This window comes from Sphaeramia orbicularis, chromosome 21 (assembly GCF_902148855.1).
Source record: "Sphaeramia orbicularis chromosome 21, fSphaOr1.1, whole genome shotgun sequence".
NCBI lineage: Eukaryota > Metazoa > Chordata > Actinopteri > Kurtiformes > Apogonidae > Sphaeramia > Sphaeramia orbicularis.
In genome coordinates, this window is record NC_043977.1 from 22897897 (window position 1) to 22913247 (window position 15351).

General features: G+C 35.5%; 1 protein-coding gene across 4 annotated transcripts in view; it reads left to right on the plus strand.

The window, feature by feature from the left end:
* rapgef4a (Rap guanine nucleotide exchange factor 4a) overlaps positions 1 to 15351 on the plus strand; it is a 59298-nt gene that overhangs the window by 39204 nt on the left and 4743 nt on the right. For all 4 annotated transcript variants that reach the window (XM_030125414.1, XM_030125415.1, XM_030125417.1 and 1 more), the window contains 14 exons: positions 1402 to 1478; positions 1576 to 1722; positions 2788 to 2903; positions 6163 to 6248; positions 6622 to 6700; positions 8212 to 8362; positions 9650 to 9738; positions 9874 to 9904; positions 9985 to 10063; positions 11275 to 11421; positions 13619 to 13716; positions 14471 to 14596; positions 14706 to 14884; positions 14987 to 15077. In XM_030125414.1, coding sequence (XP_029981274.1) covers positions 1402 to 1478; positions 1576 to 1722; positions 2788 to 2903; positions 6163 to 6248; positions 6622 to 6700; positions 8212 to 8362; positions 9650 to 9738; positions 9874 to 9904; positions 9985 to 10063; positions 11275 to 11421; positions 13619 to 13716; positions 14471 to 14596; positions 14706 to 14884; positions 14987 to 15077 — 1496 coding nt within the window. The remainder of the gene's footprint in view (positions 1 to 1401; positions 1479 to 1575; positions 1723 to 2787; positions 2904 to 6162; positions 6249 to 6621; positions 6701 to 8211; positions 8363 to 9649; positions 9739 to 9873; positions 9905 to 9984; positions 10064 to 11274; positions 11422 to 13618; positions 13717 to 14470; positions 14597 to 14705; positions 14885 to 14986; positions 15078 to 15351) is intronic.

The window sequence follows — 15351 nt, forward strand, 5'->3', positions numbered from 1 at the left end:
GCTGTGGTTACATTACACACGTCATCCAGCCATCATGCTGTGAGAACTCGATGACTGCTTGTTATGAAAAACATTCTTAAGTCCATTAGAGTCCGTCATCCGTCTGCTTCAGATTTCAGACATCTGTAATATTATCTTTAAGTGTGATATGGCAGGCTACATCTGCTAACCTACAATGCATAAGAAACCTCAGTTTGTCATAGTCATTACTGTGGTTTGGAAAAAAAGGGATTAAAAAACACTTCTTTTAGCTGTAATAGTTTTTGCTGAATCTTGACTCATTTTTCCACAGTCTGCCTCATTCTGATACTCACTGACAAAGGGAACTATCTCACCCCTCATACAGTATCAATCTGTAATATTAGAAACGTTTATTTCTCATTAAACTCTTGTTGTGTCTTTAATCTGGTCTCGGTCTCAGCCTGCTGTGGTCTTGGTCCTGACCTGGTCTTGGGCTATGTCAGGGCTCTGTAACCCACAACTCCTGAACCAGAGCTATGGTTCTTCAGCCTCCAGTGGCTCCATACAACTTTGTCCAAAAAACATATTAAACATATAGAAATAATCCGTATTGTTGCTTTTTTCAAATCATTGTTGTAGACCTTAAGCCATTCTGACATTTGTAAAAATGTGCAAAGAAATACACAGAATTTTATTTATTTATTTATTTATTTATTTATTTTGTGATCAGCAAAAATATTAATTGTCAAATCGTTCATAAAGGCCAAACTCAGTAGCACAATCTCAATGTGTATTTATTTATAGCTGGCACCCCTTCCCTACCCATTAAACAATCAGTCAGTTTAGTGTCTTGACAATATTGATCCCAATTAAAATAATAAAAATCTTGGCCCTTATCTTTATTGTAGTTCTATAATGCGATAAATGCACAGTACATTATATTATTGTTATGTTAAAGTACCAAATAAATACACTGCAGAAGAGTAAATACCTTGTGGTAAAAAAGAGATGGTTCTATATTTTTTTGTTTTCTGGATAGATTTTTTTTTTTCTTCTCTTTTGGGACGAAAATTGCTCTTTAGTTTGGAAAATGTACTGGCCCCTGGTTTAGGTGTTCTATATAATGTTCTCTTTTAGCCATAAAATTACAAATGAAAATTTATTGCAGATACATCTCTCATTCAAGCTCTTGTCAAAATATGAATTACTCGTTTACTATGTGAAATTATGGCATTCATTAATTATCCATTTTATAGTAACTTAAACCATTTTTGCTACAGCACTCACATCTAAACCAGTGAGGAAAGATAAGATCCTGTGTCTATATCATATACTGCATATATTTACAAGGAAAATGCTTATTTTTTCTCCAAAATGGTCCTAATATGCTGTTGCATTCATGTGGATGCTAAATTGTCTCTTGTTTGTTTTCTCTCGCAGTGTTCAATCAAGGGGAGGAGGGCACATCATGGTACATTATTCTGAAGGGCTCAGTCAATGTTGTCATTTATGGAAAAGTAGGTATTATACCACTTGAGACTGTAGTATTTGTGAAAGCAGCAAGCTGATGTTTATTCCTTGGCTGGTGTTTGATGAGGGTGTTGATTTTCACAGGGTGTTGTTTGCACTCTTCACGAAGGAGACGACTTCGGGAAGCTCGCTCTCGTCAACGACGCCCCCCGTGCCGCCTCCATCGTCCTGAGAGAGGACAACTGTCACTTCTTAAGAGTGGACAAGGAGGATTTCAACAGGATCCTCAGGGTGAGTGTGTGTTCACAGTAAAAATACTGCTGCCCTCTGCTGGAAAATACACAGTAATGCAGCCATAAAGGTAATTCAACAGTATTTAAAAAAAAAAAAAAAAACAGGAAATATGTGGATAATAAACTTGTGTTATGCTGGGTTCAATATGAAGGAAGCATTGGGTTTTGGGAGTTTTGTTTTTATCGTATATTTCTTGTTGTGATTGAGAAGCAGCAGAATGTAAACACTTAAAAATAGGATATACATGATAGAATCTGTTGCAAGATAATGATATGATACTAAAACATGTCAGAACATACTATAAAAAGTAGCAATATCCAGAACATTAGAAATAAACCTAAAAACTGCATTATAATATGGTGATGGAGTAGAGATAGTACATGTTTAACAATTGTTTTTATTACTTTAATTACACTTTTACGTCATAAGTGGTGCTGTACTTTTTCATTGCAACTGAAATGTTTTGCTTTTTTAATCAGATCTCATGTGTTTTATGATGATGTATCCTTAAGGTCTTATGATTTTTACTTCTATCGTTATATGTTTATTGTGTTGCTTTTTATTTGTTAATGTGTTTATTTAGTCAGGGACAGAGCACTTCAGTGTCATTGCTAATTTTCAGCCGTTTTACCATGGCCAGATGATGAGTCATCCAGTAAAACAACAATAAATTTGCACAGGAAAAGCAGGAATAACAGAGTAAAATCCTAAAAGAGTGACATGAGCAACAGGCAAAGCAAGACAGTATCAAATAATATTATAACACAGCATTACATTGTACAGAAAAGGCTGATAGTTGTGTTAATTTTTCTTTCCTGACATATGAAAAATGTCAGTTTTGTGTGTAAATATATTTCTTTCAATCTGCAGTAAAACTCACAACATCCTGCAAAAAACAGAAGGGATAAATTATCTGCTTCTCTGATGAAAATCCAGCTCATATTCATGAACACAGTCATAAATACACACGTCTTACTACAAACAACCCTGCAGTTTATTGACATTAATGTTCTGAAATTGTGTCTTGTGTCATTGCTTTAAATTTCCTGTGTGTTTGTGCAGGATGTGGAGGCCAACACGGTGCGTCTGAAGGAACATGGACAGGATGTTCTGGTGTTGGAGAAGAGTCTGAGCAGCAGCCGAAGCTCCGTCCACGGAGTCTCATCCTCGAATTACAAGTAAATGCACCAACACTAACACGCCATGAAAAAGGAGGAAAAAAATCCAACTGTCTGGCAGGTGCTCTGTGACTTTATATGCAGCTCAAGTTACTCTACATTTTGTTCAGTAACCACGTAACTACCAGCATGTTTTAGCATGCTGATCTAAACACAGATCTTTTCCTAACATTTTGAAGTTTAAGTTTAAGTACAATATGTCTGCAATAACTCTGAGCACTAATGTTTGAAGCAACATAGCTTTAGTCAGTGTAGATCACTGATGTGCCTCTAATACATCAAAAAAGATATGGCAGCCTTTGGCTGAACAGATATAAACTGATAATTGTATTATTATGTTATTATAATGATTTTGTTGTAGTTGGTTAATGTACAGTGACATTTCAAGGCCACTTCAGGTAATTATGTTTTTTGAGCAGGAGGAAGGGGGTAATATTTGGTAACATTTAATTTATGTAAAATTATGAGGAAAAAAACTCTAAAAAAAACAACCAAAAACTGATGTTCTGAGATTAGAAAGTCTTGAGATTGTGAGAAAGAAAATTCAGAAATTTGTAAAATAAATAAATAAATAAATAATAAAATTAAATAAAATAAACATAAATACATAAGTAAGTAAGTAAGTACGTAAATAAATAAACAAATAAACAAATAAATAAATAAGAAGCCATATTTAGTATAAATACAGATAAAATCCTGTAAAGCTTATTGATTTACTTTAGCTGAGTGGATTGTGTGCTGGGTTTTTACAGTTTTTACATTCTCCTAGAGTTACGTTAAGGTAACACATGTGGTAGTTTTCCAGTACTACTTATGGCCACCAGATGACGAAATGGATATTCTCCCATTTTCACCACAATCCACAAGACAAATACTGGAAAATGAAAAACTGAAAAACCAAAATAACACAAAGACCAAACTGTTGCCCATTCAGCAAAACTTTATTGATAAGCTTTGCAGGACTTTATCTGAGTTTATACCAAAGATCATCCATCTACTAATACAGTGCAGGGAAGGTTTCACCAGTAATATGAAACATAAAATATGAAAATAGATTAATAATACAGTAATAATAGAATAATAGTACATGTTTACTGGGAAATAACTGTATTTTCTCATGATTACCACTTGTTTTTACCTCCTTTAGAGGAGATTTGTCGAAACAGAGACAGGCCTTATATCCACTTTCTCTTGATTTGTGTGTCTGAGAAAAGTCATTTTAATGTCAGAATGTTCAGAGGAGATGTGGCTTGTGAAAATTGTGCCCAGTTTTTTCCTTGATGTGAAAGAATCAACTTTAATCTATAGATCATGTACACCACTTCAACCATCTAAACGTGGCGTCCTATTTCTCCAAGTTTTTTCCCTTTTATAATGTACAGTCGCGGGAAAAATGATTTGACCATCAAAAGTCATCAAAAACATGCAATGCAATCAAGTACCAACTCCTGTGTGTATCATGTGACTAAAACAGACAGAAAAGAAAACATGGAATGCCTAAAAGCACTGTTTTTGGCAGTACAATGCCATAGCTACTGATGTAAGAATTTAAGTGATTTTGGTTATTATCAAGAAAAGATGGAAAATGTCTCGATATCAGCTCTGAAATTAACCCTTTCATGCATAAATTATGAGAACCTTAATCAAGATTTTTATTTTTTTTGTGAGTGTTTTTATTTGTCTTTAAGCATGAAAAAAAAACAATGCGAATGAAAATTTTCCTATGAACCTATTTTTCATGAAGTTCCAAAAATGTCCACTTAGCTGGACACCATGTGTTTAATTTTAGAAGCAAAGAAACACATATTTACTGTTATATTGAGTGAAAACTATGAAATTAAAACACTTTTGATGCTGCTAATCTGATGTTTTCTCACATTTTAACTCACTCAGTCCCTACTCACTTCATGGAGATAATATACAAATAAAAAAAAAACCTTTTTGTTTAAAAAAAAAAACCCTGTTAATTACAGTAGAATAAGAATATTAAGCAAGTGATTTACACTCAAACATGTTAGTGCAGATCAGGTTTATCAAGAACAGCAAAGTTACAGTAATGGTATGAATTGCAGTGTATGTGATGGTGCATAAGCATCCACTGTGCTGGAACGAAAACAACAAAAAAACAATACAACCCATGAACATATGTTTATGTTTATGTTTACGCATTTGGCAGACGCTTTTTTCCAAAGCGACTTACAGGGGAAAACCAATTAAATCACTCAATCAATCAAATTTTATTTATATAGCGCCAGATCACAAGAAAGTTATCTCTTGACATTTTATATATAGAGTTGGTCAAAACCAGACTCTAAGTCAATTCTACAGAAACCCAACAGAATCATACAACAGGAACATATGTATAAGAGAACAGCTTTGGACAGCTGTCCACTGGAGTGACCACTACGCATGAAAGGGTTAAACTCTTATGAACTAATTTTGTTGTTATCATTATATTTGTCCAAACAAATGTACCTTTAGTTGTACCAGGCTTTAAAATGAACAAGAAATTGAAGAAAACAAGGGTGGTCTAATATTTTTTCCACGACTGTATGAGTTTTTGTCTCATAACTTTACATAATTACTGAGAGTTGATGTAAATAAAGAAATACAAGATGTCACCAGTTTGTTGAACTTTCGTAGTACCTCATGAATACTGGACTCTAACAGACAGTTTGACCAGTAAATAAAACCAGTGCAGGTTGCAGTGGGGCGATTCTGTGCACTGTGTGTTATCTTAATAGAGGCATCTGTCACTGCACCACAGTTGCTGTAATATAGAGAGACACATTAATGATAATAATGGCCTAGCTCCAAGGGGAAGAAGAAGGCCTGGCAAGTCACAATTACTTGTTCGGGGTCGCTCTCTAATCAACTCCTCTCCTCGCTCGTAAGGGTGTCAAGACTGTGGTCTCCCCCATGAGGGTGGGGGGGGACATACAACCTGCTTGTGCAGCTCCCACTTGTGATGCTGTTCTCAAGCACTGAAAACAACCAAGGTCCGCAACTGTGTTGATTCTCCTTCACAGAGAAGACGCCCCTAGTTTTTTTTTTCTCCCAGACACTTGGCCCAGACTCCTCTTAATCTTCAACTGGCCAAGAACTCTGTGATTGTAAATAGGATTGTTATCAAATGGAGCAATCACAGACACATGTTCAAGCAACACAAATCAGTCAAGGGCCATAGCTGCGTCGATAAGCATTAAGAGCCAGTGTTTCTTGATTAGTGAAGAGTGTGTTTTATTCTGTGTTGCTCCAGATACAAGGTAATGTCAGGGACGCCGGAGAAGATTTTGGAGCACCTCCTCGAAATGATGCGGTTGGATTCTCAATTCTCAGAGTCAGGTACATCTCCACATGCAGCCTCCAGTACGTTGGATTAGTGCTGTCTAATGCAGTCCATCAATATGACGCTCATTTACTGTGAAGGGCTTTCTCCTATGCTGTATATTTATTTTTCTCTCTCTTTTCTTTCCCATTCCTCTGTCTGCTGCTCTGCACTGACCCGTTTGTTCTCATCTATAATTAGACACACATCACAGAGCTGATCTAATTACTCTCAGTTGTGTGGATACATATGGTGTTCATTTGCGTGCATAGGTGATGGAGACGGAGCCATGTGGATTAAAGCCTGATGAATCTGAACACTCCTTGATCTCCTCTTCCACTGGTATCACAGGTGTTTGACATGGTCTGTTCTCTCTGTTTGCCTCCACAGACTCGGCCTTAAATGACTTTGTGCTCATGCATTGTGTCTTCATTCCAAACAGTCAGCTGTGTCCGGTGTTGATGGCTCAATATCCTTTCACTGTAATGAATGTAAATGTTTTGTCCTGATAGAGTCAAGTATCCCCTGGTTGATCTGCACAGGGTTGCTCCAAATCTTCATGAATCTTAAAATGAGACTTGAAAAGTTCATATTTAGTGAAATCTAGTGGTGAAGTTGGAGATTGCAACATTCCCAGTCTCCCTAATGGTGGTTGCAAAAAAAAAAATCAATACAATAAATTAACTCAGGTTGACAGTAATGCACATTAAAATTTAACCTCTGTAGATACAAACCATTCATTCTAAGGTAATTAAAACATATCTGCTCTCGTTTTCACATATTTATACACTAATGTAAGCATATTATTTTACAGTATTATTTGCCATTCATACAATTATATCCTCCTAAATCCTCCCAAATCATACAAACTACACATTTAATTGGTTTTAAAATATTTTTAAAGACTTTCTTAAAGATTACCTTGATAGTAGGATCTTGTTGATTTCTTTATAATTTACCAAATTTATTAGCATAGAGGCGGAAAATAACAAAGTAAAAATACTTTTGACAGTTTTTTTTACTTCATTTTATCACAATATCTGTACTTTCTTCTCTTTATATTTTAAGACACTAGCTACTTTACTACTATTATAATAAATTTTAGAGCTATTATTGATTATATTTATTTTGTTATAGTATGCGTCGTACCAGCAGTGAAATCAGTTTCAACCTAATTGGATTGAACAGTAACATTTATAAAAGACAATAGTTTGTGTACATATTAAGCATGAAAAAATTAACCAGAAGAAAACAACTTTAATATCAAATGAGATTCATTAGCTTTGCACAGAAACAGGTCGTAGATCTCTTCAGAGGGCTACTTTTTACTGTTATACTTTGAGCACAGTTTAGAACAGGAGTGTCAAACTTGTTTTAGTTCCACATTCAGCCCAATAAAATAACCAGTAAAATAATAACAGTGGAAAAAAAAGTTAAATTACATTATGATAATGTGTACATCTACAAAGTGTCATTAAAAATTTGAATAACATGAACAACTTAAAGTGTCTTAAGAAATGTAAGTGCAATTTTTAACAATATTATGCCTCTGTTTATCATTTACACACGTACATTTCAACTTACAGATCACAGTGGATTTACAAATATATAAAACATTTAGTAACAGACAGAATATTGGTAAAATTGAACTGACTTCTCTTAAGACATTTCAGGTTGTTCATATTATTTACTTTTTTTTTATTTTGAAAGGATAGTTTCTAAATGTAAACATTTTCATGTAATTTTACTTTTTTATACTAAAACAAAAAGAAAAATTCCAATTGTCAGTGTTGTCAATAGAACCAACACTCATATGATTATGTCTTTCATTTCATTCCAAGGTGGATCAAAAAAGTCCAACATGTAACTCTCCTAAAGCTGAATGAACCCTGTCTGTAGTTTAGCAAATAGTGGATGGTTATAAGAAAGACTCCCACTCTGTTACTGTAAATATGGTTTTTATCTTTAACTGCTGTGTACCTACCATGCCCAGGCCTCACAGGGCTCTGAACAAGAAAAACTAGACTACACACTCAACAACAAGCGCAGGGTGATCCGCCTGGTGATGCAGTGGGCTGCTGCCCACGGAGACCACCTGCAGCAGGAGGACGTCGCTGTGGCCTTTCTGGAGGTCAGCCAACACACAGCACTGTTCTGTGACTTTACAGCAGTACAGAGCATATAACAATGAAGTTCATGGCAACACTGTGCTTTAAAGTAACTCTGATTAACATGTATAATTTATTTATACAGTTTACAGTCATTAGCTGTGTGCCAGTACTATAGTTCTGGCACCTAACATTATCATTCTGGAAGAAATGTAAAATTATCTCGGTTGTTTGACTAGTTCTTGGGCAAAGATGAGGAAAGGATGCTGCAACAGTTTCTTCACCAGTGTTGTATAAAGTACTGGAAAGTTTCACTTGTGTAGAAGTACAGGTACCCTACCAAAAAATGACGTTGGTAGAAGTTCAAGTCACCTATTGAAATGTTACTCAAGTTAAAGTTTGTAAGTATCTAGTATTTACTGTACTTAAGTATGTCAAGTAATGTACAATTAAATGTACTCAAGTCATGAAAACAAAAGTACAAGTAAATGTTAACAACAACCAAAGGCATCAGAATTTGGAATATTACACTGCTGCTCACATCAACAGATCACCGGCAGGTTGAGTGTATTGATCTTCTGTTCGTTTCCAAAAAAAAATCACTTATGAGTTGTATTCTGACGCGAATGACAAGACTGTAATCCGTCCCAAAATTTATTAAAACAAAAAAGGCTCATTTACATCATGTCAGACGGTAGAAAAAACTATATACTCATAAGCTCTGTAAGCTCTCTTTTTTCTTACAGCAGAGAGGTCATAAGACACACATACACAGTGATGGTGCATTAAATAGCAACAAAGAAAATGAGAAATTTGCAACTTCACACAAATAAATTTATAAACATTAATGATACAGTGCATTAAAAATGTATCGGAGTAGAAGTATGCAGTTGAGTTAGGAAATGTAGTGAAGTAAAAGTGAAAGTAAACAGAATAAAAAATACTCGGTAAAGTACAAGTTCTCCCAAAACATTACATACAGTAGTGAAGAATTATTACTTCATTACTATACAACACTGGTCTTTGCAAAGTTGTTTTGATGGAACACGTGTGCGTGAGGAGGGGAACTGTGGTAATAAAATGATTAAATTTACAAGAAAGGAAATGGCACATTAAAATACACTTTAAAATGCAAACTTGTCTTTTTCCAGAGTGCAACATGTACATAAAATATACTAAAATAGGAACAATACAATACCATTTCCAAAACTAAAAAATGGAACACAATGTTAAATGTAAATAGAAACAGAATACAATCATTTGCAGATCTCATAAACCCATGCTGTCTTTTGTCGTCTTGTGTTTTGCAGAGGTTTTTCATGGCGGTGTCAGATGATGCCAAGGTCATTCTACCTCTCAGGGATCAGCTAACAGAGTTGGAGAGAATTGTAAAGCGCAAGTAAGATAGTTTAATATTGAAGAATTACAATCCCTCTAGTTTTAATGCATTTTATTGGCACTGACACGCCCCATACCTTTACCATGGTCAGGGTTCAAACTTACATCACATTTGTTCCATTTCTTTACCGTTTAGTGGTGAAGATGCCAGATCCTCACAGAAAAAGGTAAGGCTTTGTTAAATTAGAGTCATGGTGAATTTGTTGTGTAGTTAATGTGGAGACTAAACTTGTCAATTTTGTCACAGCACAAAGTTCTGCTGCGTCAGTTCAGTACAGGAGACGAGAAGCTGCAGAAACGTGAACCTATCAAGAGTAATGATGAACGTAAGTCAAGGGTGAAATTTAATTAATATTAATATTTACACAGATGACACTGTAGATAGTGACTGATTATGATCTGTCATATTTATCTCTATTTAGATGTAAAAGTGACTTAATATGTAGTTGTTTGCATTTTTAAGCCTGGGCAAAGGAATTAATTATTGTTCAGCAGTTCTTCTACATGCATGCACTTCACAGTTTATATTAGAGTAACTTACAGCTAGTTTTTCATAAAGGAGTGACTATGTAGAACTGATCCCAAACTCTCAACAGCAGGGGGAAGTTACAAACCCACTTAAAGTTACAAAAACTACCAACCAATCAACTCTCTGTATCCACAGACTGTATCACTCACTGAATAAAGTTTTTCCCTGCAAACAAAAAAGTCACAGGTGGTTATTTTGACATTTAGTCAAAAGTTACTGCATTGGCCAATAGTTTACTTTATAACTGTTGGCTTAACTCTGTTTTCAGACAGAAAACAGCCACAGTAAAAACACAAATCACCTCTGAATCAACAAATGGCAACTTAGCAAACATATTAGCTTCACATGATAATGTTATACCTTCATAATCCTCTTAATCAAACTCTGAAAAATTGCTATTTCAGCATTTTTTTTAATTTCAGAGCTTTGTCTAATGGTGAAAAAAACAACAATGCTTCTAACTTGCTAGCTTCTTGCTCTGGAAAAAAAAACAGAGACCACCCATAATTTTCAGATCTGAACTTTGCTGAAAATGTCTGAAAGTATTCAGGATGATGATAAACAGTCGCGAATATTCACAGGCCATGAAACAAAAATTGAGTTGTTTGCATTTTGCAACAGAAGTGGCATAAAACACTTATAGTAATATGAAAATGTGGGTTATTCCACCAAATATTGATTCATAAACTCTTCCTAAGTGAAAATGTAAGTATTTTGTTCTTAAATCATTAATGTGAGCTTTTTTTCTTTGCATTACTTGAGGTCTGAAATGAGGAAATGACACTAAAATGAGTAATTTCTTAGTTTTTTCCAAGGCTGTAGCAAGCTTTAATCCATTCCAGACGTACTTTTTTAACTAGTCAACCTTTAAAATAAAGCAGGTTTCATTTGTAAATGAGTTTAGATATTAACTTAAAGAATGTTACAAACAAAGCAAGCACTCTGCCTAACTGCACCTTCATTCCTCCTCACTCACTGTCCTGTATTTCCTCTGACACATGTCTCCAGTGCTGTTCAAAGTCTACTGCTGTGACCACACCTACACAACAATCCGGGTTTGTGTGGCTGCCTCGGTCAAGGAGGTCATTGGGGCTGTGGCCGACAAGCTGGGGTCAGCGGAGGACCTTCTCCTGGTCAGCCTCAGTTCAGCAGGAGGTGAGAGCGGCCACACTTACATGATAATCAAGCAACTGAAGAGTCCGAGACAAGTGCTACAGCAATGAATCTTACGTAAATTAAATGAGAAGTAAGTGCCTTGATGTAGTTAACTGTGCTACAAGTGGCATTTAAAGAAGCTTGGGGGAAAACCTGAGCTCAGGGCTGTTGTTGCTGATGGTGATGTGCCCTTTTCTCTTCCAGAGAACACAAATGAAGTTCACAGTGTGTGTTTGGGATACACTTTCTTATCAGTTATCAATGACAAGTAAACAAATACAGAGCAGAGGCTGTGCTCCGTGTGATTACAATAGCGCTGATAAACCTCCAACAATGAACTTTGGCTCTGCAAGGTAACGTGAAGGCTGTAGCTTCTCATGACTAAAACACTCTAGGAAACATGTAGTGTAATTGTCAAGTTACACAAGGTTTTTTCCACCTCGTGTCCAGAATTGCACTTTAAAGAACTCACAGTTCCATCAACTCTTCTTTTCTCTTGCAACTGCAATATGTGCAATAATGTGCAATAGGTTGTGACTGAAGATGCAGAGATGTGTAAGTGTAGTAGCAGGAGTAAGTAGTGTGTATCATTCTTTTATCTTGCTTTTATTTTTCTCATTCTGCTATTCTATTTTTACTTCTATTTATTTTACTATTCATCAATAAACGTGTTCCATTTGAAGAAAATCTATCTATCCTTCTTATTTTATCCCTTTTAGACTTTGCTGTGTTTACTTTTTCACTGTCTGAGTAAATTTGCTGTAATGTAAAAAGAGCATTTAATGGAGTAAATGACATCTGCAGTAGGGTTAATCAGGATAAGAAACAGGAAAAATGCATACAAAAGATATTATTTCCAAACAGAGGTATTCACTCTTTAATTTAGACATGCATTTACATTTATTTACCTATTACCTGGAAATATACACTCACCAGCCACTTTATTAGACACATATGTTCTACTGGACAATAATGCAAATATCTAATAGGCCAATCTCATTTTATTTAGGCCTTTAGTCATGGTAATGGTTTCAAGGTGTGAGGGATATTTTCTTGACCTACATGAGTATTGCTTCTGACCACAGTGTACCCACCCTATGATGGCTACTTCCAGCAGCAGCAAACAGTCCCAAAGGTCACATTATCTCAAACTAGTTTCTAGAACATGACAATGAGCTCACTTTGATTAAGTCACCAGATCTTAATCTAATAGACCACCTTTGGGATGTGGTGGAACAAGAGCTCTCCATCATGGATGTGCTGTTGACAAATCTGCAGCAACTGTGTGACATTATCAAAACCTCTGAGGAACATTTCACACGACACAAAGAATCAAGCCTGTACCTAATAAAATGGCCACTTGGTGCACGTTTACAGTATTTATTTATGTAATCATACTTAACCCATAAAGACCCAGCGCTACTTTTCTGTCAGTTCCCACATGAAATTTTCTCTATATCTAACCTTTCCTGAGTGATTTTATCACCATTTATTTATAATAGTATCCTCTGTATTTTGTATTCTATCAGTATAAATCAGGTATTTTCCTGTATTTACTTGACTGATGGTGCAGATGTTCATTAAAGCTCAGAAACAGTGACTTTTTCAGTTAAATATATCATTAAGTGAACATAAATCAAGAGTGTCCCTCCACTGTCATTGATCCAACTCCATGGGTTTTACTGGTGAATCAATGTTGTAGAAGATGACAGTGTTTCCATGGTAACTACAGAGCCTCTGAACAGCCAAATGGTACATATCTGATGACCATGAAAAGATGAAAAACTGCATTTTTACACCAATTATTTACATGTATTGATAGGATTAGTAGATCAACAGGTATTAAACAGTTTAGATCAATAGATGCTTTTGGTCGGTGATGGATGTTTGGGTCTTTATGGGTTAATCTGAACAGAAAATGGGGAAAACTTGATTCTGAAAACTGGCTTGTGATGTTTGCTCAGTAAATTTTGGACTTAAACACTGTGAACTTCACAAGCAGAAGAACAGATGAGTACAAAAGCATGTAAATATGTAGAATATACACTCTCATTTTGTCACTTTTATATATTTTTTTATGTGACCTGCTCCAGTTTTTTTTTTTTTTTTAATTTATTCGTAGAACATCAAATAATACAAGCAGTTCTAAATGATCTGTTTATACTTTATAGTTTTTCACTTGTTTTTCATTCAACAGAGAAAGTCATCTTCAAGCCCAACGATGTTTCCGTCTTTTCCTCGCTCAGCATAAATGGACGACTGTTCGCCTGCCGCAGGGATCAGCTGGATTCTTTGGTGTGTTAAAGATTTTCAGAAAACACGCCATAACATCATCATGTAAAGTCTAGACACCACCTGGATTTATGTCAAACTATAAAGCACGGGGGCATGTTACTGTTACTGTTTAAACTGTTTTAGATTTACAGTATGTTGATGATGATCGTTGTCAATTTAACCCATAAGTTTATGGGTTAAATTTATCCCATGTGAATTTTTCACTATTTCTAACCTTTCTTAAGTGATTTATCAACATTTATTATTATATAATGCTCTGTATTTTGTATTCTTAAGTGAAAGTCAAGTACTTTCCTATATTTAATTTATTAATCATGTAGATGTTCATTAAAGCTCAAATTAAAATCGAGGGTTTTTATATCAAAAACAGAGAAAACGGTAGAAAAAGTGGCTTTTTCAGTAAAATCTATCATTAAGTGAACATCAAACAAGCATTTCCATCCACTGTCATTGATCCAACTCCTTGAGTTTTACTGGTGAATCAGTGTTGTAGAAGATGACTGTGTTTCCATGTTCACTATGGAACCTCTGAACTTCCAAAGGGGTCATATCTGATGATCATGAAAAGATGAAAAAGTCCATTTTACACCAGTTATTGACATGTATTTATAGGATTAGTGGATCAACAGTGATTTAATTTTTTATATCAGAAAATGATTTTGGTTGCTGATTGATGTTTGGGTCTTTATGGGTTAAGAGATAACCCTGGAAAGTCAGATTGTATGATTAGAATGTTTACTTCTCTGTTTTCTAGACACCGTTACCAGAGCAGGAGGGTCCGACTACAGGGTCACTGTCCAGCTTTGAGTTGATGAGCTCTAAAGATGTGGCTTACCATATGACGTCTTATGACTGGGAGCTTTTCCACTGTGTACATGAGGTGTCACTTCCTTCTATGATGCCTTTTCTTGTCTGTTTTATTTGTTTAATTTCACTTTTCTAAAAAAATCTAACACCTTAATCTGAAATCTGTCTGTATTTTCCTGCAGCTCGAACTAATATACCACACGTTTGGGAGACAAAATGTCAAGAAAACCACTGTAAACCTGGATCTGTTCCTACGGAGGTTCAATGAAATCCAGTTTTGGGTGATCACAGAGATCTGTCTGTGCTCTCAGCTCAGTAAGAGGGTGCAGCTGCTCAAGAAGTTCATAAAGATCGCAGCCCAGTAAGTGCATCTTATGTCACAATCTTCTTAACACTTCTTCATTTTGAGGGTTTTTGTGGTTTTGTTTTCCTGCTGCTTCATCTTGTGTGTTCTCTGTCGAAGCTGTAAGGAGTACAAGAACCTGAATGCCTTTTTTGCCGTCATTATGGGACTGAGTAACCCAGCAGTGAGCAGACTGAGTCAGACCTGGGAGGTGGGTATCTGACCTCACTCCTTCCCTCCTTTCATTTCTGTAGTTGTGGCCCCTCGACTCCTCATCCATCCTTAGCATAGTTAAATATGATGTGTTTAGTGGCAGCTTGTGATTTAGTTTCTTAATGTCTAAACTTAACTGACCCTTAATTCAATTCATAATGTAACATAATGCATCACTAAGTGATTTAGAGATGTCATATATACAGTAGTGGAAAAAAGTTTCCTGACACCCTTAAAATTTTTACACAATCTCAAATACGATCATGAATTAT